Here is a 27470-nt window from a genome sequence, read left to right on the forward strand (position 1 = left end):
TGCTGGGCACTGTTGGGGCTGCACTGATGATCAATGCCCTGATTGCCTTTACAGGTCTCCCCTGTGAGGAGATGCCGCTGATCGGCTCTTCTCTCCTCACACTCTGACAGTGTGAGGCGAGGAGAGCCGATTACTGGCACTTCCGTGTGTACATGTGATTGGAGGTGATCGGATCACATCTTTACTGAGATCGCTCCACTGCAGGAGAGGGGCACCCGACTGCCATCATTTGACTATACGGTGGACAAGAGGTGGTTAAAGTGGTAGTAAACCCAAAACCAAAAATGTAATCCAGTATATTGCAGCTTACCAATCATTAGATGTGGTAGCTACATTTGTTTTCAGACTTTTTTCCCTGGTGATCTGACCAGTAACACACCTCCTGTATTAGATTGTCTCCACTCTGGGTGAGGGAGCACAGGGGCACAGCAGACAGCAGTACTGTATACTAGAAGATCTGCATAACAAACTGAAGCCAAACTAATATAGTGTATAGAACAATATGAAAAAAGAGCAGGTGTGAAAGAGAAGGACTCACCACTTGTCTCTCCTTCCCTCCTGGTTCTTGGCACATTGCGGGATACAGTATTTGGAAAGCCCTTGTTGGTGACATTTTGGAAAGCTGGCTGCTGACCAGTTGCTAAAGTCCATGCAAGACGCGTACCCAATTGTTGACGGAGGGAATCTCCAACTGCTGAGGTTTGATATGACTGACTGAAAGAAAAAATAGAAAAGTAAAACAGAATGTGCTTGGTAATGTCGAGTGCCTGCAATGAGATGAAGGTCCATTTTTTTTTTTTTTTTTTTTTTTTTTTTTAAACTAGCCAGTGGCTGCTGACAAAATGTACATACATTGTAAACCCAAAACATAGTAGACAGATTTTTAAAATCAAATGATACCAACCACTGCATATAACATATTCCAGAAACCATAGGAATGTGTACCATAGGAATCACTGCAATAGGAATGCGTACCTTTACAACCACTTAAAGGGAAGTATCTTTTCTATGAGCAAAAAAAATCCATGCAAATGCTGGGGCAGCCAATAAGTCACATTGGCCTATTTTTTCCCCACCAGATATATACTCAAAAATACTTAAACTGTAAATGGTAAAAACATATAGACTTATAAAACTTAAATAAAATCCCCCTGAACATCCCACAGGCATAGATCTTACTTAAACTGCAAATGCATAACAATTTGTTTACCAAGTCATTTTGGGAGCGGTTTCATTTTTTGTGCAGTCATTTTGTTAGTGTGATTCTAACCAGTTGGTGTCACCTGTGCCATTTTAAAATGGTACTGTGATAGCAGCGATTTGCCCCAGTAGCATTTCTAAAATGGCACCCGGTGTCAGCAGCTCCTGCAGGTCCCAGAGAGGGTGCAGGCCAGAAATGCCAGCTGCCTGCAACAGTGAGCATCCAGCACTAAACCCAGGGGACAAAAACGGTCAGCTCTTTAGATTCTGATTCTTTTACAGGTTGCTTTATAGTGAACAAAGCTGAAACATGTCTTTTCAGAGTGCCTAAGGCCAAGTTCTGGTCAAGATCTTATTGTAGGAAGGCCAAAATGCAAGGCACAGAGTCATCTCTGGGACTGAAGTGTATGTATTCACAACAGGCAAAGAAGGATTTCCAGGTGCGATAACAGATCTTTCTGATAGTGGCTTTTTATGCTTTTAGCAAGGTAGGTATGACCGAATCAGAGACTTCTATGTCCCTTAAGACTTGAGCTTTAACAGCCATGCAGTTAAAGCCAGAGACTGAGAACGCAGGATGGAACAGAAAGACAGAATGTCTGGCCTGTTAGGAAGAGGCCAGGGGCCATCTCCTTGTAGTCTGATTATGTCTGTTTATCAGGTTCTTCTGGGTTCGATGCAATGACAATCACTGTCTTCTTAGCTTGTTCCATCTTGTGGTGCAGACAGGGTAAAATTCAAACTGGGGGCATGGATTAGCCTGAACGAAGACTGAGGATTATCAAGGCATTTGGCGTCAGTGCTAGAGGGTCCTTGGTCCTCAACACAAACAGAGATAGTTTGTTGTTGACGCAGGAGGAAAGGATATCCACATCCTAATTTCCCTATTTCTAACATATCAGGTTGAAGATGTCTGAGTGAAGAGCCAATCCCCTTGATGCAGGTGGTGGCGGCTGAGATAACCAGATTTCCAATCATCCACTTCTAAGTTATCAGCCATAGATATTGTTGAGTCTCAAACCACAACATGATCTGGCTTGCCCCAGTCAAGGCTGCATGACTCCTGGTGCACCCTTGATGTAATGCCATGGCATTGTCTGACTGCACCACTAAGATAACACTGGCCAATCAGGCATGCTCTGAGCCATCCCAGAAGCCCTACAGAATGAATAGGGAGAAGAGAAGATATTTTTTAATCCCCAGAATGCTACACTGACTGCAGAGGCACCAACAGTACATCAACCATGGGAGGCAAGTACAGTGGGGACCAAGGGGGTGGGGAGGGTGTGGGCATTAGTTCACCTTTTTATTTTTTCTCAAAATTTAAAGACAAGAGTGATTTCTCCAAAAGGAAGAAGAGGTCTATCACCTTAAGACACTAGCAAACTACTGAGGACTCACAGGAGGCGTGTCCTCAAAAGCTTCCTTGAATTCGATCACCTGAAGGTACAAGGCTAGAACTAGAGCTATAATTAAACAGCCTGTGACGTGTACACTATGGTTAAAATATATATGCACCCAAATTTGCTTTTAAATGAAAGCTCTATCTGTCCTGAAGATGAACGATGCATTGTATAAAGCATTAATGTAGACTGCAAACGCTAAGGTGGAACCAAGACGTTGTCAAAATGAACAAACGCTCTGGGACTCAAGGGAGTTAATAGAGAATAAGGGTCAGGGACACAAGAGGTTAAAGAGGGATTCCGGCCACTATAATTTTTTTAAAAAGTCAGCAGCTACAAACACTGTAGCTGCTGACTTTAAATAAGTAGACTTACCTGTCCTGGGTGCCCGCGATGTCGGCCGCCCGAGGCCGACCCGTCCCTCGGCTCCCGGCACCGCCATCCTAAGTAAGGGAAACAGGCAGTGGAGCCTTGCGGCTTCACTGTCAGTTTCCTACTGCGCAGGCACGAGCGGCGCGGCGATCTGTAAATGGCCCCGTGGTTTTCTGGGAACACACACAGTTCCCAGAAGGCAACGGGGCCGCTCAGCTAGGAACAGAACACGCCGCGGAATAGGAAGAGGCAGATTAGGAAGACGGCCTAGCACCAAGGGTTCAGGTAAGTTTAACATTTTTTTTTTTTTTTTTAAAGATTTTTCATTCTATTTTCTATTTTAGGGTGGCCCTCCACTTTAAATTCCATTAGACGTGTATAAGAATTCAAATCTCACTTGAAATTAGCAAAAACCTTCAACACAAGCTCTAACTGAAATTTTTACTTGAAAGCAGCTTAAACTCTGTACTACCACTTGTACCTACAGGTAAGCCTATAATAAGGCTCACCTGTAGGTACTGTGAATATCTCCTAAACTTTCACAGTTTAGGAGACAGTCCAGCTTACAGTGCCAGACCTTCAGACCTCGTGACAGAAATTGCAGCTCCCGCACGCATGCGTGGGAGTGATGTCATCGCGGCTCTGGCCAATCACATAGCCGGAGCTCGCAAACCCGAAGACAGACAGGGGGAACATGTCAGACCTCTCAGCAGTGACTTTACAGCGCTGGAGGGTTTTGTTCCAAGGTGAGTACTCGTAATGTGCTAGTATGCAATGCATACTAGCACATTATGTAATTGCCTTGCAGGTTTTTTTTTTTAAATAGGCGGTTAACAATCGCTTTAATAATACATTCACATTTGTACATTTCCTGCACTACACAAATTTTAGATTAGTTATCAATGCAATATATCAGGATGTGGCCAGCATGTCTACTGAAACTCTTCTGAGATAAGCGTTTTCAGTCAGTCTGAGTAGACACAAAGGCTTGCATTGAGAAAGACTAGTAAGCAGATACAGAAAACCCAGATTATAAAAACAAACTCAACAAGGTACCTAGATTGGTCTTATTGTTGAAAACACACACCAATAAGAAATACGGAATAACTCCATTAATTTTTTGTTTGGAACCTCTTCAGCTTTTTTTATTGCTGCTTGTGTCATATTATTAGAGTGAGGAAGGGTTAAGATCCTCTAAACGAAAAGTTAAAAATGCTGTTTAACCACTTACCCACTGGGCACTTAAACCCCCTTCCTAACTAGACCAATTTTCAGCTTTTGGTGCTCTCACATTTTGAATGACAATTACTCAGTCACTGTACCTATATGAAATTTTTGTACTTTTTTTCCCACAAATAGAGCTTTCTTTTGGTGGTATTTAATCACCGCTGAGTTATTTTTTTGCGCTATACAAGAAAAAAAGACTCAAAATTCTGTAAAAAATGCATTCTTCTTTGTTTCTGTTATAAAGTTTTTTGCAAATTAGTAATTTTTCTTCATAAATTTTGGCCAAAATTTATACTGCTACATATCTTTGGTAAAAATAACCCAAATTGGTGTATATTATTTGGTCTGTGTGAAAGTTATAGAGTCCACAAGCTATGGGGCCAATCTCTGAAAATTGATCACACATCTCATTTCTTGAGACCCTAACATGCCAGGAAAGTACAAATACTCCCCAAATGACCCCTTTTTGGAAAGTAGACAGTCCAAGGTATTTAGAAAGGGGCATGGTGAGTTTTTTGAAGTTGTCATTTTTTCCCCACAATTCTTTGCAAAATCAAGATTTTTTTTTTTTTCACAAAATTGTCACATTAGCAGGTTATTTCTCACACACAGCATATGCATACCACAAATTACACCCCAAAACACATTCTACTACTCCTCCTGAGTAGGGCGATACCACGTGTGTGACTTTTTCACAGCCTGGCCACATACAGAGGCCTAACATGCAGGGAGCACCATCAGGTGTTCTGGAGCATAAATTACACATCTAATTTCCTGACTACCACTTACACTTTTGAAGGCCCTGGAGCATCAGAACAATGGAAACGCCCCAGAAATGACTCCATTTTGGAAAGTAAACACCCTAACGTATAATCTATGAGGCATAATAAGTCTTTTGAACATGTCATTTTTTTTCTACAAATTTTTGGAAAATGTGGAAAGAAACGAAAACGCTTTTTTTTTTTTTAACACAAAGCTGTCCATTTATACAATATTTCTAACACATAACATGTACATACCAAAAATGACACCCCAAAATAGATTCTCCTACTCCTCCTGAGTACGACGATACCACATATGGGAGACTTCCACAGACTGGCCACATACAGAGGCCGAGTATGGCTGAGTAGGGCTGAGCACGGCTGGGTATGGCTGAGTATGGCTGAGTATGGCTGAGTATGGCTGAGTATGGCTGAGTATGGCTGAGTATGGCTGGGTACGGCTGGGCATGGCTGGGTACGGCTGAGCATGGCTGGGTACGGCTGAGTACGTCTGGGGGTGGATGGGATGGCTGAGCATGGATGAGTATTGCTGAGTATGGATGGTTGAGCACGGATGGGTGGATAAGTATGACACAGGAATGGCTGAGCATGATGGATGAGTATGAATGGCGGGATGGCAGAGCGTGGATGGCGGTGTGTGGATAGCGGGATGGCTGAGCATGGATGGTGGGATGGCTGAGCGTGGATGGCGGGATGGCTGAGCGTGGATGGCTGAGTATGGCTGGGTACCGCTCGGTATGGCTGGGTACGGCTGAGTACGGCTGAATATGGCTGGGTTTGGCTGGGTATGGCTGGGTATGGCTGGGTACGGCTGGGGGTGGATGGGATGGCTGAGCATGGATGCATGGATGAGTATTGCTGAGTATGGATGGTTGAGCATGGATGGGTGGATAAGTATGACACAGGGATGGCTGAGCATGGATGGATGAGTATGAATGGCGGGATGGCTGAGCGTGGATGGCGGTGCGTGGATGCCGGGATGGCTGAGCGTGGATGGCGGGATGGATGAGCGTGGATGGCTGAGTGTGGATGGCGGGATGGATGAGCGTGGATGGCGGGATGGATGAGCGTGGATGGCGGGATGGATGAGCGTGGATGGCGGGATGGATGAGCGTGGATGGCGGGATGGATGAGCATGGTTGGATGAGCATGGATGGCGAGATGGCTGAGTGTGGACAGTGGGATGGCTGAGCGTGGATGGATGAGCGTGGATGGCGGGATGGATGAGTGTGGATGGCGGGATGGATGAGCGATGATGGATGAGTATGGATGGCGGGATGGATGAGCGTGGATGGCTGAGTGTGGATGGCCGGATGGCTGAGTGTGGATGGCTGAGTGTGGATGGCGGGATGGATGAGTGTGGATGGCGGGATGGATGAGCGTGGATGGCGGGATTGATGAGCGTGGATGGCGGGATGGATGAGCGTGGATGGCGGGATGGATGAGCATGGTTGGATGAGCATGGATGGCGAGATGGCTGAGTGTGGACAGTGGGATGGCTGAGCGTGGATGGATGAGCGTGGATGGCGGGATGGATGAGTGTGGATGGCGGGATGGATGAGCGTGGTTGGATGAGCATGGATGGCGGGATGGCTGAGCGTGGATGGATGAGCGTGGATGGCGGGATGGATGAGTGTGGATGGCGGGATGGATGAGTGTGGATGGCGGGATTAGGCTGCAGTTGTCACTGAGCAGCGCTGTGGGCACTACACATCTAGCCCACAGCGCTGCTGCAACCGTTCTCTCTCCTCTCCGCTCACACTGTATGGAGAGGGGAGAGAGGAGCCGGATATCACGCCGGCTTGTTTACATGTGATCGCGCCAGTCATTTAACGGCGCAATCACGTGGTAAACGGCCGCTGTCAGCGCCCATTTACCGCGATCCGTAATGCGCCCGGTCCTCTGTACCCGGCAGTCACAGGTGCTCCCGTGTGCGCGCCCCAGGGGGCGCAATTCTGGGAGGACATCATAGTACACCCTCCCAGAGTTATCAAACCGCCATGTAGCCATCATTCGGCTATGGACCAGTTGGTAAGTTTTTAAGATCCTGTTGGTGAGATTTTCCACCAACTTTAAAGGATAAGTACACCTTTGGGAACACGTTATATGTTACACCCGTTTTTGGGGTGGAACATGTCACATGTTCTCACTCCTGCAGCTTCTGAACAATCTGTTGTATCTTGTGACAGTAAGGGGGAGATCTTCTTGACCCGCTGGTTGACACTATTTAAAAAAAAAAAAAAAAAACTGTGAATGGGAAAACTACAAGCACCAACAGCCTCTGTGGCTGTCGGCTTGTATTTAGTATTCAATGAACTACCACGGAGCTGTTGAGAGCTCTGCTAGTTCATTGCCTCTTCCTGTCAGTTTGTATCTGCTTACTCGTACAAGCTACCAGCAGACAAACACACTGAGAAGTCTGCACGAGTCCTGCATGGCACCCACGATTTGCTGATCACAGGTGCAATGCTTTCCAGGCTCCTAGTAAAAATAATAATAAATATAAATTTTTTTTTAACTGCAAAAAGATGTGCATATTTTATATATAATTTTTTTTAAAAACGTGAACTTATCCTTTAACTACTTACCTACTGGGCACTTAAACCCCCTTCCTGCCCAGGCCAATTTTCAGATTTTGGCGATGTCGCACTTTGAATGACAATTGCGCGGTCATGCAACACTGTACCCAAACAAAATTTTTATCATTTTTTTCACACAAATAGAGCTTTCTTTTGGAGGTATTTAACCACCACTGGGTTTTTTTATTTTTTGCTAAACAAAAAAAGGCCGAAAATTTTGATAAAAAAATTTAAAAAATCATAGTTTGTTATAAGCTTTTGCAAACAGGTAGTTTTTCTACTTCATTGATGTGCGCTGATGAGGCTGCACTGATGGGCAATGATAGGCTGCACTGATGGGGTGGCAATGAGGCAGCACTGTTGGGCACTGCTCAGGGGGCACTGGTGGGCACTGATGAGGAGGCACTGATGGGCACAGAGGTGGCACTAATAGACGGCACTGGTGAGCACTGATTGGCAGCACTGATAGGTGGCACTGGTGGGCACGGATTAGCAGCACTTGTGGGCACTGATAGATGGCACAGATCTGGACCGATGTCCCTGTAACAGAAGCCGGTTACCGGCTTTATTCTTTTCTGATCGTGAGGAGAAAAAAAGCCAATAACTTTTGTTTACTTCCTGATCAGCTATCATTGGCTGACAGCTGATCATGTGGTAAATGACCAGCTATGATTGGCCCTTTACCCTGTTCTGTGATCAGCCGAGTCTGAATGACTCAGTGATAACAGTGGGTGTCGGCCAGCGCGATCACAGGTTTCCTGACGCCCTCCCAGCACTGGAAGTCCGTGCTGTAGCCATCATTCAGCTATAGAGCGGGCGGAGAGTGGGGTAACATGAACACAACAGGAACAAACATACCAAAACATGACAAAGGTTCCAACCCTACACCAATCGATCCAAATAAACTTCCAGAAGACTACTAAACACATATTGTATATACTGTGCCTTGAAAAAGTATTCATACCCCTTGAAAATTTCCACATTTTGTCATGTAACAACCAAAAATGTAAATGTATTTTATTGGGATTTTATGTGATAGACCAACACAAAGTGGTACATAATTGTGAAGTGGAAGGAAAATGATAAATGGTTTTCAAAAGTTTTTACAAATAAATATGTGAAAAGTGTGGAGTGCATTTGTATTCAGCCCCTCTGAGTCAATACTTTGTAGGCCAGTGTTTCTCGACCTTTTTCCAGTCAGGGCACCCTTGAAAAGTAATTGCAGTCATGAGGCACTCCTCTCCAAGGCTTGGTTCACATTACTTCGCAAAACATGCACAAAATTGTGCTCATTCCTGAAACAGACAAATGCTCTGCTCTTTAGGGGTGCCATTAATTCTTAATGGTACCCCACACATTGGCAAACGCGGAGTGCTTTTGGTGGAGAGCAATTTTTTTTTAAAAAAAGGGTCGGGGGCTTCTTTCCATGCATTTCTGTGGGTAGGGAAGCCCATTAAAATGAATGGGCTGCCCTACAAGCAGCCCCACAGATGTGAACCAAGGGCTTCTTCACATGTCATTTTACCACCCCACCAACCTGACATGGTTGAGCTGCTTTTACCACCCCCGACTTCTGCCCCTTTAGCTGCAGAAGCAGCAGCTGGGGGTGTACACATTCTGTGGCTACAGCTGGAGGTATACCCAGGGTGAAAGGGACTGCACTGTAACTACCCGCAACTGTGTGCAGTTGCATTTTACTGTGGGTAGCAAGTGTTTTTCTTGGAATGCTGTGTTCTTTTGCCACCAATCATAACGCCCCTTGTTATGACCAAATAACTCAATCTTTGTTTCATCAGTCCACAGTACCTTATTCCAAAATGAAGCTGGCTTGTCCAAATGTGCGTTTGCATACCTCAAGTGACTCTGTTTGTGGAGTGTGTGGAGAAAAGGCTTCTTTCGCATCACTCTCCCAGCTTCTCCCTGTGCAAAGTGCGCTGAATTGTTGAAGGATACACAGTGACACCATCTGCAGCAAGTTGATGTTGTAGGTCTTTGGAGGTGGTCCGTGGGCTGTTTTTGACTGTTCTCACCATCCTTCGCCTCTCCAATATTATATGTGGCCTGCCACTTCTGGCCTTAACAAGAACTGTGCCTGTGGTCTTCTATTTCCTCGCTATGTTTCTCAGAGTGGACACTGACAGCTTATATCTCTGCGATAACTTTTTGTAGCCTTCCCCTAAACCATAATGTAGAACAATCTTTGTTTTCAGGTCATTTGAGAGTTGTTTTGAGGCCCCCATGTTGCCACTCTTCAGAGGAGAGTCAAAGAGAACAACAACTTGCAATTGGCCACCTTAAATACCCTTTCTCATGATTGGATGCACCTGTCTATGAAGTTCAAGGCTTAATGAGCTCACCAAACCAATTGTGTGTTCTAATTAATTAGTGCTAAGTAGTTACAGGTATTCAAATCAACAAAATGACAAGGGTGTCCAAATTTATGCACCTGTCTAATTTCGTTTTGATGCATAATGCGCATTTTCTGTTAATCCAATAAACCTCATTTCACTACTGAAATATTACTGTGTCCTTCAGTTATTTGATAGATCAAAATGAAATTGCTGATCCAAACACCCAAATATTTATAAATGACAATCATGGAAATTGTCAGGGGTTCCTAAACTTTTGCATACAACTGTATGTATATATATATATATATATATATATATATATATATATATATATATATATATATATATATATATATATATATATATATACACACACACGCACAAACACATATACCCACACACACACGTACACACATACAGGTATAAAGTTCTTTAAAAGCTTTCTAGCACAGTACCTTTTCTCATTCAGCTGGGTACTGCACTAAAGGGGAAGCAGAGAGCACAGCACACTTCCTCTCCCTTTAATTTAACTTTTGAGGCTGACGGAGCATCTCACAGTGCCGATGTACAGATTGGCAGGTGATCGGAAGATTGAGCTCATCTGACAGCCCTTCTCTACCCTGGTCCCGCGGCACACCTGAGGACCTCTGGCAGCATACCAGTGTCCCGCGGAACACTGGTTGAGAAAGGCTGCTGTAGAACCACCTTTCGCTACAATTACAGCTGCAAGTCTTTTTGGGGATGTCTCTACCAGCTTTGCACATCTAGAGTGACATTTTTGCCCATTCTTCTTTGCAAAATAGCTCAGTGGAAAACACCTTGAGTAAATACACAGTTAGATAAAAATTAAAGGATACCACGAAAGTATATAACACTAGATGAAGGCACGCACAAACTTATAAGAAATGTATTTAAAGTTTGGGATATAATTTACAGGCAAGGAAAATGGGAGTATAATTCACCACTAATTGCACTTTCTGGGACAAATTTCTTTTTACCGGGTAAAGGGACACTTTTTGGAAGTTGGATAGGAAATGCACAATTAACCACTTAAGGACCGGAAGAATTTCCCCATTAATGACCAGGCCATTTTTTTGCGATACGGCACTGTGTCGCTTTAACTGACAATTGCGTGGTCGTATGACGCTGTACCCAAACAAAATTGACGTCCTTTTTTCCCACAAATAGAGCTTTCTTTTGGTGGTATTTGATCACCTCTGTGGTTTTTATTTTTTGCGCTATAAACAAACAAAAAAAAAAAGCGACAATTTTGAAAAAAAAAAAAAACAATTTTTACTTTTTGCTATAATACCTATAAAAAAAAAAAAAATGTTAAAAAACTAAATTTCCTTTATCAGTTTAGGGCGATCTATATTCTTCTCCATATTTTTGGTAAAAAAAAAAATCACAAGCGTATATTGGTTTGTGCAAACGTTTTAGCGTCCACAAAATAGGAGATAGATTTAGGGCATTTAGTGGTTAAAAGATTTAGTAGATAAAAGGGAAAATAAAAACGTATCAGGAATTAAAACAAAAAAGTGTCCTATTAAAGATCAATGAATGGAGGAGGTATTTACAGTTGAAATATTTTGTGACAACAATACCTCATCCAATTAGAACAGAAGAGAACTTAAATCCAATAGAACATCTTTGCAAGACACAGACAACATGGAAACATGGAATATCTCAGATCTATAAAATATTGACAGATCTTGAGGGACTGGAAAGACCTCCATTCATTGAAAAATTGGAATGGAAGTTGGGCTCACGACTAGATGGGCAAGAGACTGAAACTATGATGGGAGCTATACACGATTACGTGACCCACATCAAAACAATTGAAATTAATTATATTATACTTAGAGGGGGGATGTATGTGCTTTTTTTAAAAAAAAGAGTTGTTAAAATGTGATATGACGACAACTGCTTTGTATATAATATAAAACCAAATAAAGACTATATAGAAAAAAAAAGTATCCTTCCACTTCACAATTATGTGCCACTTTGTGTTGGTCTATCACATAAAATACATTTACGTTTTTGGTTGTAACATGACAAAATGTGGAAAATTTCAAGGGGTATGAATACTTTTTCATGGTCTATAACTCTATAAGGTAATGAGCCCTACCTATAGGTACTGTAAATATCACCTAAACTTGCACTGTTTTGGAGATATTTACTGTATACTGTGCTGATGACGTCATTAGCGCATGCATGCACTCTGAAGGAACGACCGCCTGTGGCGTTTCATCAGAGCCCTGTGCTGTGAACGCCGGCTTCCGCACGCATGCGTGACATCACGCGGCTCTGGTTGGTAACACAGCCGGCGTTTGCGGACCCAGAAGGAAGACCGGTGAAGATGGATGCGGCCTCCAGTGGGAACGATGAGGGCTTCATTTTGCAGGTAAGTTTCACACAATATGCTAGTATGCGATGGATACTAGCACATTATGCCTTTACTTTGCAGGTGACACAAAAAAAAAAGGAGGCATTGTTTACTTCATCTTTAATGAAAAATTAAAAAATATATATTGCCATTACTTCTTTTGGTACATTGGAACTGCTAGTTTTTTTTATTCGAGATTTCTTTATATAGCAGAAATTGCAAAAGCTACAAAATTATCTCTGTCTCTTATTTTTCCAAATGTGGACTTTTAGATGAGAAGAACAGTGCTGTGAGATAATATCAGCTTACCCAGGAACAAAGGACTGTGGTGGTGGAGTTGGCCCATTTAAAGAATACATTCCAATACTGCCAATCCCACTACTGCCCAAAGCAGCTGAATTCTGCACCGACTGTACATTACGGTCCTGGTAATTCAGTGGGAGGGTCTGTGGCCTTGCGTAGTAGTATGGTGTTGAATGGGCATCTCGAGGCAAGGCCTGTGCAAACAGTGTTGCATAGCTGGATACCTGAAACAAACACAATTATACATATCATGCTGATGCAAGAACTCCTAAAAGAAACTCTTAAAAATGAAGAAAATTTAGTTTTGTTTTTTTATTTAAAAATAGAAAAACAAAACTGACAGATCTAACTTTTCCCTCTGAAAACACTGATTCCGTCTTGCTGAATACCGACATAGAACAACCATGCAGATCAGTAGTCAGCACAAATCTGAAGTTTTTGTCCACATACTTTTTTTAAAGTGAATACCTTGAAAGGAGATACCCGACAATGAGCTTATATATTTTTCTCATGACAAACTATGGAAACAGCATTTACCAGAATGGCTCAGTACCCTTGCCCAAATCCAACCAGGGACAGCCTGCACAGAGTTTGTATTTACCCCTAAAAAGTGTGTTTGTAGATTTCTTGTTTCCTTCCACATTCCACAAATATACAGGTAGGTAATGTATTATACATCCCTCTCGCCTCTGATATTGTTCCCTCATCTTTCAAAACAGCTGTAATAACCCCCATACTTAAAAAATCCAGTGCAGAACCCAGTGACTTTAGCAGCCTTGGGCCCATCTTCAACCTTCCTTTTCTATTCAAAATCCTTGAAAAAACAGTCGCTAGGACTGTACTTTCCTCTCTGACAGACCTATTAGATTAATTTCAGGATGGACGGATGGATGGATGGATGGATGGATGGATGGATGGATGGATGGATGGATGGATGGATGGATGGATAGATAGATAGATAGATAGATAGATAGATAGATAGATAGATAGATAGATAGATAGATAGATAGATAGATAGATAGATAGATAGATAGATAGATAGATAGATAGATAGATAGATAGATAGATTTTTTTTCCTGGTTTGTTCGATTAACATCACCTCTGAAATTTCACTTGTTTTCCAAGTTTTATGCGATTTAAGATTGCGCAATTCCTTTATATATACATATGGTTGAATTGAGTATTAAATTCTTGGGAGTAGCGGCACCTACACATATATATTTATAATTTTTTTCACTGTTTTTTACAACTAGTTATAATATTAATGATCACATCACTACTTTGGTAAGCGCAGAATATTTAATTTACAGTGGGGATGGAAAGTATTCAGACCCCCTTACATTTTTCACTCTTTGTTATATTGCAGCCATTTGCTAAAATCATTTAAGTTCATTTTTTTCCTCATTAATGTACACACAGCACCCCATATTGACAGAAAAACACAGAATTGTTGACATTTTTGCAGATTTATTAAAAAAGAAAAACTGAAATATCACATGGTCCTAATTATTCAGAACCTTTGCTGTGACACTCATATATTTAACTCAGGTGCTGTCCATTTCTTCTGATCATCCTTGAGATGGTTCTACACCTTCATTTGAGTCCAGCTGTGTTTGATTATACTGATTGGACTTGATTAGGAAAGCCACACACCTGTCTATATAAGACCTTACAGCTCACAGTGCATGTCAGAGCAAATGAGAATCATGAGGTCAAAGGAACTGCCTGAAGAGCTCAGAGACAGAATTGTGACAAGGCACAGTTCTGGCCAAGGTTACAAAAACATTTCTGCTGCACTTAGAGCCCATTCACACAGGGACGACTTGTCAGGCGACCTAGTCGCCTGACAAGTCGCCTCCCTTCTGTGCTATGGAACCGTTCTAAGGGGAGCGACGCAAGTCGCTCCGACTTAGAAAAAGGTTCCTGTACGACTTCGGGGGCGACTTGCATAGACTTCTATACAGAAGTCGTTTTGCAAGTCGCCCGGGCAGTCGTTTGCAGGTCGCCTTGCTGAGGCGACCTGCAAGTCGTGTTGCCCCTGTGTGAATGGGGTCTTAAGGTTCCTAAGAGCACAGTGGCCTCCATAATCCTTAAATGGAAGACATTTGGGACGACCAAAACCCTTCCTAGAGCTGGCCGTCCGGCCAAACTGAGCTATCGGGGGAGAAGAGCCTTGGTGAGAGAGGTAAAGAAGAACCCAAAGATCACTGTGGCTGAGCTCCAGAGATGCAGTCGGGAGATGGGAAAAAGTTGTAGAAAGTCAACCATCACTGCAGCCCTCCACTAGTCGGGGCTTTATGGCAGAGTGGCCCGATGGAAGCCTCTCCTCGGTGCAAGACACATGAAAGCCAGCACTGAGTTTGCTAAAAAAACACCTGAAGGACTCCAAGATGGTGAGAAATAAGATTCTCTGGTCTGATGAGACCAAGATAGAACATTTTGGCCTTAATTCTAAGCGGTATGTGTGGAGAAAACCAGGCACTGCTCATCACCTGTCCAATACAGTCCCAACAGTGCAGCATGGTGGTGGCAGCATCATGCTGTGGAGTTGTTTTTCAGCTGCAGGGACAGGACGACTGGTTGCAATGAAGGGAAAGATGAATGCGGCCAAGTACAGGGATATCCTGGACGAAAACCTTCTCCAGAGTGCTCAGGACCTCAGACTGGGCCGAAGGTTTACCTTCCAACAAGACAATGACCCTAAGCACACAGATAAAATAACGAAGGAGTGGCTTCACAACAACTCTGTGACTGTTCTGGAATGGTCCAGCCAGAGCCCTGACTTAAACCCAATTTGAATCTCTGGAGAGACCTAAAAATGGCTGTCCACCAATGTTTACCATCCAACCTGACAGAACTGGAGAGGATTTGCAAGGAGGAATGGTAGAGGATCCCAAAATCCAGGTGTGAAAAACTTTTTGCATCTTTCCCAAAAAGACTCATGACTGTATTAGATCAAAAGGGTGCTTCTAATAAATATTGAGCAAAGGGTCTGAATACTTAGGACCATGTGATATTTCAGTTTTTCTTTTTTAATAAATCTGCAAAAATGTCAACCATTCTGTGTTTTTCTGTCAATATGGGGTGATGTGTGTACATTAATGAGGGAAAAAAAATGAACTTAAATGATTTTAGCAAATGGCTACAATATAACAAAGAGTGAAAAATTTAAGGGGGTCTGAATACTTTCCGTCCCCACTGTATATATAGTACTGCAAGGGCCCTGGTTAAAAAAAAAAAAAAAAAAAAAAAAAAAAAAATCACAAATAATCTCCTAATGGCAGCTGACTCTATAACTATTCTCATCCTCCTAGATCTGAGTGCGGCCTTTGATACCATTTCTCATAACATCCTCCTTAATAGATTAGCCCCCGCTGGAATCACTGACACACCCCTGAACTAGTTTAAATCTTATCTCTCTGGCAGTACTCAATTCATCCAATTCAAATCTATCAAATCTCAACCATCTTTACTTTCTACTGGTGTGTCTCAGGGTCCTGTCCTGGGGCCCCGTCTTTTCATAAGGATCTTCTTCCTCCTGGTCTCAGATTTCATAAATTTACCTGTCCACTAAACCTACTACCACCCTTCCATCCAAATCCCTTATTGACTGTTTACAGGAAATTAAATCCTGGCTTTCTTCCAATTTTCTCAAATTAAACAATGATAAAACCTTATTGGTACACAATCCGCCCTGACAAAACTTAACAGTTTTTCAGTTAATACTGAAAACGCCAGTTTTCCCTTCCCTCGGGTAGAGTCTGGGTGTCATCCTCGACAGTACACTATCTTTTGAAACCCACATCAGTAATTTTACACAGTCAACATATTTCCATCTATGCAAGATTTACAGCCTCCCACCATTCCATTCTGAACTCCTTCATATCAACAGACCCTCCCATACTCTCAGGTCTTCCATCCGTCTCAGGCTTAGTTCACACCAGTGCACTGTGCAAGATCGCATTTGAGTCGCACCGCACTGCAGTGCAAATCACATGCGATATCCGTGCGATGCAATTTCAGCCATACAGATAGTATGGCTAAATTCGCATCGCATTCAGACCAAACTCGCACAGGACCCGTTTTTATGGCCTACACCAGAAACAGATCGCATGGGTGTTAATACCCATGCAATCCGATTCCTGTCCGAACTGTCAGTTCGCAGTGCGATATGCAAGCTGAAATGGGGGTGTCATTAACATTGTATTGACACTCCCAGCAGTTCACATATGGCAGTGTGAACTGCCTTGCGAGTCAGGTGCAATGTGGGAATCCGCAGTGGAGTCGCAGGGTTCTCGCATCGTACAAGTGTGAACCAGGACTTAATATTCCATCCGCCCTCCTGACCACTAAGCCGCTCTGCTCCTCGACTTTGGAACACCCTGCCTCCTGATATCAGCAATATTGACTTCCTACCTATTTTCAAATCATGTTTCAAAACTCATCTCTTTAAACTGGCATATTCTGTCTGACTTCATCGATTTGTTTTTGGAATTTAAAGTGGTTCTAAAGCTTAAACATTTTTTTACCTTAATGCATACCATTTACTTACCTGAGCCCTCATTCGATCCAGTGCCGTGCACATCTGCAGCTGTTCTCTCCCCTCACTTCCGGGTCTCGCTGGCTTTGCTGGGGCACCGGGGGCAATTGGCTCCCAGTGCTGTCAATCAAAGCCAGTGACGAGGGAGCAGGTGGCGGGGCTGAGTCCTGTGTCAATGAAAACAGCAACAGGGCTCAGGAGCGAGCACGCATGAGTGCCCCCATGGGGGCACCGGGGAGAGAGGAGGGGCCAGGAACACTGGCAGGGGAACCAAAAAAAGAGGAGGTTCGCGGCCGATTTGTGCAATGCAATTGCACAAAGCAGGTTAAGTATGGACATGTTTATGTTGTTTTTAAATTTTTACCTTTACAATCACTTTAATGATTATGTAACATATATTTATTTATTTTTTGTTGCTCTGTTACTATCCTTGTAAGGTGACCTTGGATGTTTTGAAAGGCACCTATAAATCAAATGTATCATTATTATTAGTATTATTGCTATTAATAAACTTATATCAGACTTAAAGCTGAAGTACAGGTAAGATTATTTTTGCATAGTTACACTGATCTAGCTTGGACTAATATAATTATGCATGTGCCAAACCTGGCCAATCCCTGTGGAAGTAATCAGTGTAGGTAGGCATGCCAACTACATTTGCCCCTGGGATCCCAACATCTGCCCTGCTGCTTAGTCAACACTGGTGGTCGCCATTCAGAGAACACTTTACATTTTCTCAATGAATGCAAGACCTTCTGACTGCACACACTGCTTGCTAGCAGTTTTATTTTACATAAAATTCTGCTTTAAATTCTTTAAACTTGCAAAGGCTTAAAAGTATTCTGGCATTCATATAGTGCACACAGTTACAAAATTCATCTATAGCATCCTGTAAAAAGAAAGAAAAAAAAAAATCAGCATTTTCAGTTGTAAGGTGTGGGGGGCCTGTAGGAATTAGTGCTAAGTATAAGTGCCTGTAAGCTTTACTATATCACTTTACAAGAAAATGTCCACATGAAAGTGTCATTCATTACTTTGTTTATAATTTATAATAGTATAATATATTTTATATGTTATTGAAAACATATAGAAATGTTAATCCTGCCTAAGCAGTACCCTAAAAAATCTATTTCATTTTTAAGTGGTCAGGAAAAATAGCAGTGCACTTCCTGCTATGTAAAAAAAAGGTGCCTAGGCAGCCTCATAGCGGTATATTTACATTGTGAGATCAAAGGCACTGCTTCCTCTGACTGCTAGTTACTGGACTGTACTAACTATGCAAGGTTAAAACAGCGATCTCCCCTGCTGAGCTGTTGTGTTCTAACAGGGGGATGCCCCCTGCCAAAACACTCTGATGCCGCTAGACAGGGTGGCATACACACGGGCCGAATATCAGATTTTTTTTTTTTTTTTTTTTAACAGACTGATGTCTGCCGACATTCGGCCTGTGTGTACGGGGCTTTACTTTGGACACAGCTTCCACAGTTTAGTTGCTTTTAAAAAGTGTTGTGTTCTAACAGGGGGATGCCCCCTGCCAAAACACTCTGATGCCGCCAGACAGGGTGGCATACACACGGATTGAATATCAGACGTTTTTTTTTAACCGACTGATGTCTGCCGACATTCGGCCTGTGTGTACGGGGCTTTACTTTGGACACAGCTTCCACAGTTTAGTTGCTTTTAAAAATTAATACAATATATTGAAAAGTACTCTTATCTATGTTTACCTTGTTTGGTTGTTTACGTGGATCTTCACTAAGGCTAAGCAAAAGATAGAGAATTGCCCATCTGTTTTTCACCACTCCCTTAAACAGCAGTACAAAAGAAAATGTTTGTTAATTGACATATTTTAAAAATACACCACATTTTTATGTCAGAAATAAATGCAGATGACCCAATGAAGTGCACTTGTGTCTAGAATATGGACATCATTACATATTTTTAACAAACAGTAAAAAGGCTTTAAAACATCCATGGACAAAAAACATAAAAGCAGAGAATAAGGCGCAACTCGAACTTTGTGCATTAAAAACCCATTACATTTTAATAAAAGATGATAAAATGCACTCATAAGCAAAATGGAGTACAGCAGCTTATCTCAAGCTTATGTGGCACTCTTAGAATCCCGGAATCTTGACTTCTGAGAAAGCCTTTGGAATATGTTGCTCATAAGCCTCTTCCACCCCATGAACATTGTACAAAACGCTCTAGATCAGGTGTCAGCAACCTGTCGATCATGAATAGGTGATGAGTAGACTGTTTTAGATTTACTGGTACTGATCCACTTTCCTCCTGCAGCTGCTGAAAGCTCTCTCTTTTCCTCGCCTTCCCACCAGCAATCACCGGCTGCAGGAGGAAATGGATAGGTACCAGTAAGTGCTGTAAGTGTCCCTGTTCCTCCTCTTTCGGCTACCCAGCTCCCCGTGTCCCCCTTCTGCCCCCCACAGTGCTTCGGGCTTCCCTCCTCTCCTCTGCTGCCGGCTGATGTGAGAGATGGTTTCAGGATGGAGAGAGGGGGAAAGGACAGTAAATACGTCATTTACTGTCCATTTACTGTTATTTTCACTTTGTGCATGAAAACAGTGTGATCAGTACGACTTTACTGTTCACTATGCTTCAGAGCCGCTGATTAGAGAGTACTTCCCATTCATTCATTGTCCAGTGCAAACAAGGTTGCAGAGAAAGGAAACACTGCAATATATGTCCTCAGTTCCTTTCCCGGTCTCAAAAGTAAGACATCACGGGTCTCACCCCTGATATTCCACCAAAGCACCCCAACAGGGCTCCTAAAAAAAATTGTGAAAAAAAATATTGTAAAAAATAATTTAAAAAAATGAAAATTGTATTAAAAAAAAATATAAATAATATAAACTGACAGCATCCATTGCTCCACTGATACTGTCCACTGCCCTACCGACACTGTCCACACACCATCCACTGCCCAACTGACACTGGGGGGGTGGTTCCATCTTCTTGGGACCCCTATGCCATGTATAGCTGGACTGTGAGGAATACCTGGATGCATTCTGTAGCCCTTGGGGAGGAGTAATAGCATGATGTATGGAAATGTATTATATTGATATGACTATTTAAGATCAATCTTGTCACTCTATTTAGATGGCAGCAATTCAAGTTTGCTAGCTCTTGATGAAGAGGACCTTGTCCCTGGAACGCGTTGAGCGGAAAGACTTGTTATAAATCACTGCAGTGGTTTTAATAAAAATAACTGTTTTATAACTGTTTTATTATATGTCTACTACATGTTGAAAAAACTTTTTTTAAAGTGAAATGAAATAAAATGTTATAAATCTTACTATAGATTTGGTACGCCCTACTGACAATGTTCACTGCTCTACTGACTGACTGTCCACAACTCTTCTGACTTATACTGTCCACTTTAACATAGTGCAAGGTAAAAAAATGTCAGTGACATTTGTTTTAGTATATTTTTCTAAGTTTTCCTTACTGTTTAGTTAGGCCTTGCTAGTTATTTTTTTTTAAATAAGAGTACAAAACCTTGGTGATCTATGATGTCTTTCATGTTGTCAAACTAGATCTCCACCTCTGAAAGGTTGCCTACCCCTGCTCTAAATTTGGTCCGACAGTTCTATTTACCTTAGTATTCTGTAGCCTGTTTATGTTAAAGCGGGGTTCCACCCAAATTTTGAACATTATCTCTATGCATTCTCTTCCTTGCCTAGATGCTGACATGCTGTGTAAAAAAATTTAAATCGCCGTAATTACCTTTTTTTTTCTAATCTTCTTAGCACTTCCTGGTTTTCCTCCCATGGGAGTAGGCATGTTTCTAGCCTCTCCCAGACCTCCCACAGTCCCCTGGGAGCTAGTCTCCCAGCATGCATTGTGCAACAGCGTCATCACAACATCTCGGTGAATGCTGGGAGCACAGCATTCACCGCATCCAGGAAATACATGCTTGTGGGCTTCAAATGCCCACAATGAAGATGGAAACCGCCTTCAGTGAATTTTATAAGTTATTCTTTACAACGAAATCGGACACAGGCGGACTTATTACACAGAACATGTGAGTAGATAATCATGAGAAGAAAAGTTTGTGAATGAACTCCAAAAAAAAAAAAATAGATGATAGGTGGACCCCCGTTTTAATAAGGGACTCCGCCCCCCCCCCCCCCCAAAAAAAAAAAACATCATAGCTATAGATCCCTATAGTTACTGTAATCTGTTGGCTTGTTAAAGAGAAAGAATTCCCCGAAAACACATAGCCATAGCAAAGCCAATGCCTCCTCGCAACCTGAAAGTGTGAGCTGGCTCCAAGTTACGATGATACTGAGGACACTCATTTCATTTCTCCAGCATTTGAGATGTCTAATGGTCTTCAGCTGAGAGGCTCCAGGATGGGCTTCCCTTTCCACGCAGCCTCTCCGTTGGCCATTTAGGGGTGTCAAATCTTCTTCACAGGCTTGAGATAAGCTGCTGTAGTCCTGTTTGCTTGTGAGTGCATTTTATCCATTTTTTTTAAATTAAAGTGTATACGGTTTTCAATGACCAAATGCCATTGTGCTCTGTTCTCTGCTTTTTGGTTTTATTCAGTATAGGGATCTTCCCTGTCCTGTGGTCAATAACCTGCATTACCAACGTATCGTAAAAATGTTAGCATTGGTCATACTGTGACTCTTATTCTGTACTACCTTGGAAACCCTGAAGCACAAAGTTACAACGGTTTCCTTATTTAAGTGGACACATCCATGATCTCTCTAGCTGCTTGTACTGTAAATACATTTATCCTTGAAGCTTCTGAATTATCAAAAAGCTTCAAGTTTCAGTCAGGCTGAAGTTACGCATTTGCATTATAGCTTGATGTGTTTTTCAGTAAAATGATTCAAACCGCATCTCGAAGCATAGCGTCATAACCCACGTCCACATCATAATGTAAGTTTATGCACAATAAGTGTGTTGTGACACACGTTGACATTAAATTCAAAGTCCATTGCAATGCTCAACAACACACATTAACCTGTGTTGATCTCTGTTAACATGCGCTTTAATACATTTCTATTAATCTTAATGGAAAACACATTTTTTTTGGGGGGGGGGGGGGGGATGTATAGTTATTAATCCAGCCACAAAAAGATAAATAAAAATTAAAAAATATTAACTGCGGCCTCATCTAGCTTTTTTTTTTCCATAAATCAGTTCATATGTCAAAACTACAGTCAAGTCATATTCCACAAATCTGACATTCTACAGTACAGTATATATTTAAAAAAATAATAAATTAAAAATCATCAGAAGCGGTCTTGAAAACAGCATACAAGTTCAGGGTACCGCATATCCAACCAGCATATCCACCTAGGAAAAAGACTGTACTTAGATCCAATTGCGATCTAATTCCCAGAAAATGTACTATGGGTTAAACATGTAAAATTCCATGGAGTTTTGTAAACAAAGATTCAAATATCTCCCCAGTCCAGCACCAACTTTATACTTTTTTTTATTACACAGCATACATGAGTATCTCCAGAAACATTACAATCACCTACTTATTCCTTTAACCACTTCAGCCCCGGAATTTACCCCCTTCCCGACCAGAGCACTTTTTGCGATTCGGCACTGCGTCGCTTTAACTGACAATTGCGGGGTTGTGCGACGTTGTACCCAAACAAAATTGATGTCCTGTTTTTCCCCACAAATAGAGCTTTCTTTTGGTGGTGTTTGATCACCTCTGCGGTTTTTATTTTTTGCGCTATAAACAAAAAAAGAGCGACAATTTTGAAAAAAAACACATTATTTTTTACTTTTTGCTATAAAAAATATCCCCCAAAAATATATATATAAAAAAAATGTTTTCCTCAGTTTAGGCTGATATGTATTCTTCTACATATTTTTGGTAAAAAAAAAAAAAAAAAAAAAAAAATCGCAATAAGCGTATATTGATTGGTTTGCGCAAAAGTTATAGCGTCTACAAAATAGGGGATAGATTTATAGCATTTTTATTTATTTTTTTTTTTTTTTACTAGTAATGGCGGCGATCTGCGATTTTTATCATGACTGCAACATTATGGCGGACACAGTGGACAATTTTGACACATCTTTGGAACCATTGGCATTAATACAGCGATCAGTGCGATTAAAAATGCATTGATCACTGTAAAAATGTCACTGGCAGTGAAGGGGTTAACACTAGGGGGCGGTGAAGAGGGGTTAACTGTGTTCCCTGAGAGGCAATTCTAACTGAAGGGGGAGGGACTAACACTACAGGAAGTGACAGATCGTGGTTCCTAGCTAATAGGAACACACAATCTGTCACTCCTGTCAGAACAGAACAGGGAAGTGTGTGTTTACACACACTCATCCCTGTTCTGTGTCTCCTGGTCACGATCGCTCGTGGCCGGCAGTCATCGTGACCTTAGGGCACGAGCATCGGCACCCCCACCGTGCAGCAGGCATGCGCCTGCTACCCGGACCCCGCAAGATCACGTACAGTAACGTAATTTCGGGCAAGGGAGCCAGCCTGCCACAGTAAAACTGCGGCGGCTGGTCCGGAAGCGGTTAAAGTGTTTGTGAAGCCAATGTTTTTTTTCTATAGTTCCCTCTGATATTTACCAGTGAGTTTCCCAGTGGATGTAATTTATAAAAATATGTGGTATAATAGCTTACTTCAGAGCGCCGTTCAGCACTCAGCTGTCCGCTGGTCTCCTCTCCCGATGCGATAGCTGCAGGGGGAGGTGCTGGGAAACCCCGCTGACATCAGTCGAGGAGAGGAGGACACCGGCGGGCAGTCACGTGAGCACCGAACGGCGGTCTGAAGTAAGCTATTATACCGCATATTTTTAGAAAGGACATCCACTGGGGAGCTTACTGTTATATATCAGAGGGAAATATAGAAGAAAAAACACAGTTAATTTTAATGCAGGAGGGCAGGATCGGGGAGCTGACAGACAGGGAGGGGAGGGGGGAGGAGGACAGAGAGAGACACAGCAAAGCAGGGCTGCAGATGACAAACGCAATGTACTCTGACCACGGTGTCAGGGCTCAGCAGCCCTGATATATCATGGTCAGTGTACAGAGGGAAGGGTATAGCCAGGCAGGGTAAGCCAGTTATTACAGGTGTTACAGGGGGCCAAATGACACAGCACAAGCACTGTGTTGTACAACATGCTTTAAGGGAACAGGATCAATTTTCTTTTTTTGGGGGTTAACAAACACTTTAATCTGTATGCTACCAAGGTAGTGAATGGATGCATCATATTTCTTTTCACAGATGATTGTATATGCTCCAATTATACAGACATGCCTCCCTGTCTTTGTGTCTATGAATCATTTGTCCTGTAGCGTATCACATTATGCCACAGAATGGATATCTTAAGCACACATAAAACCGCAGACACAGACCATTTAAATTATTTATATCCTGGACTTATTTTCTTACTGTACATGCAGCAAACCTTCTGTGCTATGCTGTTGCATCCTAGATAAGCTCAATGTTTAACAAGTGTGCAACCAGCACCTAACACACTTTATGTCCACATGTTCTGTGAACAGAATAAAGTAAATTCTTTTCCCATGCAAAGATTGTCAGGGTACTTAGCAATTCAGTTCAAGCATACAATCAGTGCTGCTGTGCTTATCTGGATTACATCAGAACCTTCACAAGTGTTCTGTAAATAGAACAGCATCCCTTCTTTTATCAAGCCCAAGCAGCAACACCTGGCAAGACAGTTCAATTGTTTACTGCTGTACTTATCTGGACAACAATGTAGAAACCTTGGTCTGTATCTTTCCTTGTTGTGAACCAGACTTTGCTAACTTCATTATTATTATTATACATGATTTATATAGCGCCAACAGCTTGTGCAACGCTTTACAATATAAAGGGAGACAGTACAGCAACAATACAATTTAATACAAGATAGTTTGGAGGGTCCTGCTACTAAAAGCTTACAATCTAATAGCTAGGTAAACTGGAACAAAAGGTAATAACTGTGAGGGAAGAACTGATGGGAGAAATAAAAGATTCAGTTGTTAGCTGAAGGCAGGATAGGCTTCCTTAAGAGATGACTTTTCAGGAATTGCCTAAAGTGGACAAAGTAGGAGACAGCCAGACAGATTGAGGTAGAGAGTTCCAGAGATGGGAGCAGCTCTACAGAGGTCCTGGAGATGAGCATCATGGAGGAAGAGACAAGGAAGCTAGGGAGCAGGATGTCTGGGGAGGAGCGGAGAGGACAGTTTGGGTGATATACTGAGACAAGCTCGGTGATGTAACTTTGGGTAGAGTTGCATATGGCTTTGTATGTTGTTAATATTTTGAATTTTATTTGTTGGGCAATCGGAAGCAAGTGGAGGGATTGGCAGAGAGAGGTGGCAGAGACTGAGTGGTTAGTAAGGTGGATAAGTATCAATCATTCACAGAATCACACTGTCGTAAGCTTCGTCAGGATACTTTTACATCGTAAGCTTTGTCAGCATACTATTTCGTCGTAAGCTTCGTCAGGATACCATTATGTCGTAAGGATGAGCTCCGGCGTGTTCCCCCCCCCACGTGCAGAGCTTGCCAGGAACTCGGCACTTGCGCTGCACTAATCACAGGCAGTGAGACATTGTCCCGATGCACAGCTGCAGAGATCGGGAAATGTCTCACTGCCTGTGATTAGCGCAACGCAGTGCCCACTTCCTGGCGGCTCTGCACGTGGGCTATGAGAACACGCCGGAGCTCATCCTTAGTCGTAAGCTTCGTCAGCATACTATTAGGTCACAAGCTTCATCAGGATACTATTACGTCGTAAGCTTCGTCAGCATACCTTCTACGTTGTAAGCTTCGTCAGGATACTATTACGTCACATGCTTCGTCAGGATACTATTACGTCGTAAGCTTCATCAGGATACCATTACATTGTAAGCTTCGTCAGGATACCATTACATCGTAAGCTTCGTCAGCATGCTATTAGGTCACAAGCTCGTCAGGATCCTATTACGCCGTAAGGTTTGTCAGGATACTATTACGTCAAAAGCTTCATTCAGATTTATTACGTTGAAAGCTTCGCCAGGATACTATTACGTTGTGAGCTTCGTCAGGATACTATTATGTTGTAAGCTTTAGCAAAATATTATTGCACATGCTTATGGTTTTTTATCCAATACATCCATTGGTTGAACTGGGTGGACTTGTGTTTTTTTCAACTAAACTATGTAACTATGTACATGCACATTCCAGGGGCTGGACATACATAGACTGTTCTCATTGGTTGGTTACACTACATCTCTCCTATAAACCATTATTTAAAATGACAATGCATGTGTATATGAAGGGATATTTAGCTTAACCACAGGCATTTTACAATAATCAACTTTCATTTTGCTTTTTATCCTGTATTCTATTTTACAGACAGCTGCATGTACTGTTCATTATTCTTCTTATCTTTCCTTACTTTCCATTTCTTGTAAAGCACGTGATTTCCCAGAAATGATGCGTTTGTTTGGTTTCACTTTTGTCATAAAATGTTTCTGTATTTGATTGGATAATTTGTATGACACGGTCAAGGGGCGGTAGTTTCTGAAAGCCCCCTTTAAATATAAAAGAGAATAAAGATTAGATTTGCTCGGCAAGACTTTGTCATTCTTTTTTTATCATTGTCTCAATGGGCTAATCTCACAGGCCTGTGGGGATTGTAAGGTAAACCTTATGCAGAGTTATCAAGGGTCTAAAAATATCCCTAGACAACCTACATCACCTTTCATATAATAACACCTTTACATCATTCTTTATACAGTACAAATATCCCAGTTTTACAAAACCAAGTCTGAACTGGTTTAACCCTGGATGAAGAAAAGAACACTCATAAATCACATTCTCTGTTTTTTTGTAAAAGGACACATTAGATACCTTTCACCCTTAGCCCTCTTCAGAGATTTACCTTGATATGTCATAAAATGTACTGCTACCAGAATTCTCATTGCCAGAGCATTATATCCCTTTTATGTTTGGTAATCCGAAACCTCAGATGACTTCTTTCTTATATATATTAAATTACAGGGGCCAGTTAACTGATAGACACCCCAAGTAGTTGCACAATTTACAAAGCTGTTAATAGGGTTTGGAATAATCAAAGTTAGAAAAAACAATAGCAACCTCCACATATCTTCAAATCCACAACTCCTCACAACCTCCATGGAAGCCTTCTCCTGCAGACGGATAAGGTTGAGCAAGTATACATTTTTTTCATAGACTCCACATTTACACATCCCTTCAATTTGGACAGCGGTGGAGTCATCTGACGTCCACCACATGTAAAGGGAGCGGAGGAACAGGTGAGGTGGCTAAATTTCAAGGACTGGATCCAATGCTTTAAAC

General features: G+C 42.1%; 1 protein-coding gene across 1 annotated transcript in view; it reads right to left on the minus strand.

Moving 5' to 3' along the window:
• TUBGCP3 (tubulin gamma complex component 3) overlaps window positions 1–27470 on the minus strand; it is a 179763-nt gene that overhangs the window by 130650 nt on the left and 21643 nt on the right. The window contains exons 4-6 of the mRNA XM_073614518.1: window positions 18871–18948; window positions 12610–12827; window positions 539–714 (exon numbers count right to left, since the gene is read on the minus strand). Of these exons, the coding sequence (XP_073470619.1) occupies window positions 539–714; window positions 12610–12827; window positions 18871–18948 (472 nt within the window). The remainder of the gene's footprint in view (window positions 1–538; window positions 715–12609; window positions 12828–18870; window positions 18949–27470) is intronic.

Source organism: Aquarana catesbeiana, linkage group LG02 (genome assembly GCF_042186555.1).
Source record: "Aquarana catesbeiana isolate 2022-GZ linkage group LG02, ASM4218655v1, whole genome shotgun sequence".
Classification (NCBI taxonomy): Eukaryota; Metazoa; Chordata; class Amphibia; order Anura; family Ranidae; genus Aquarana; species Aquarana catesbeiana.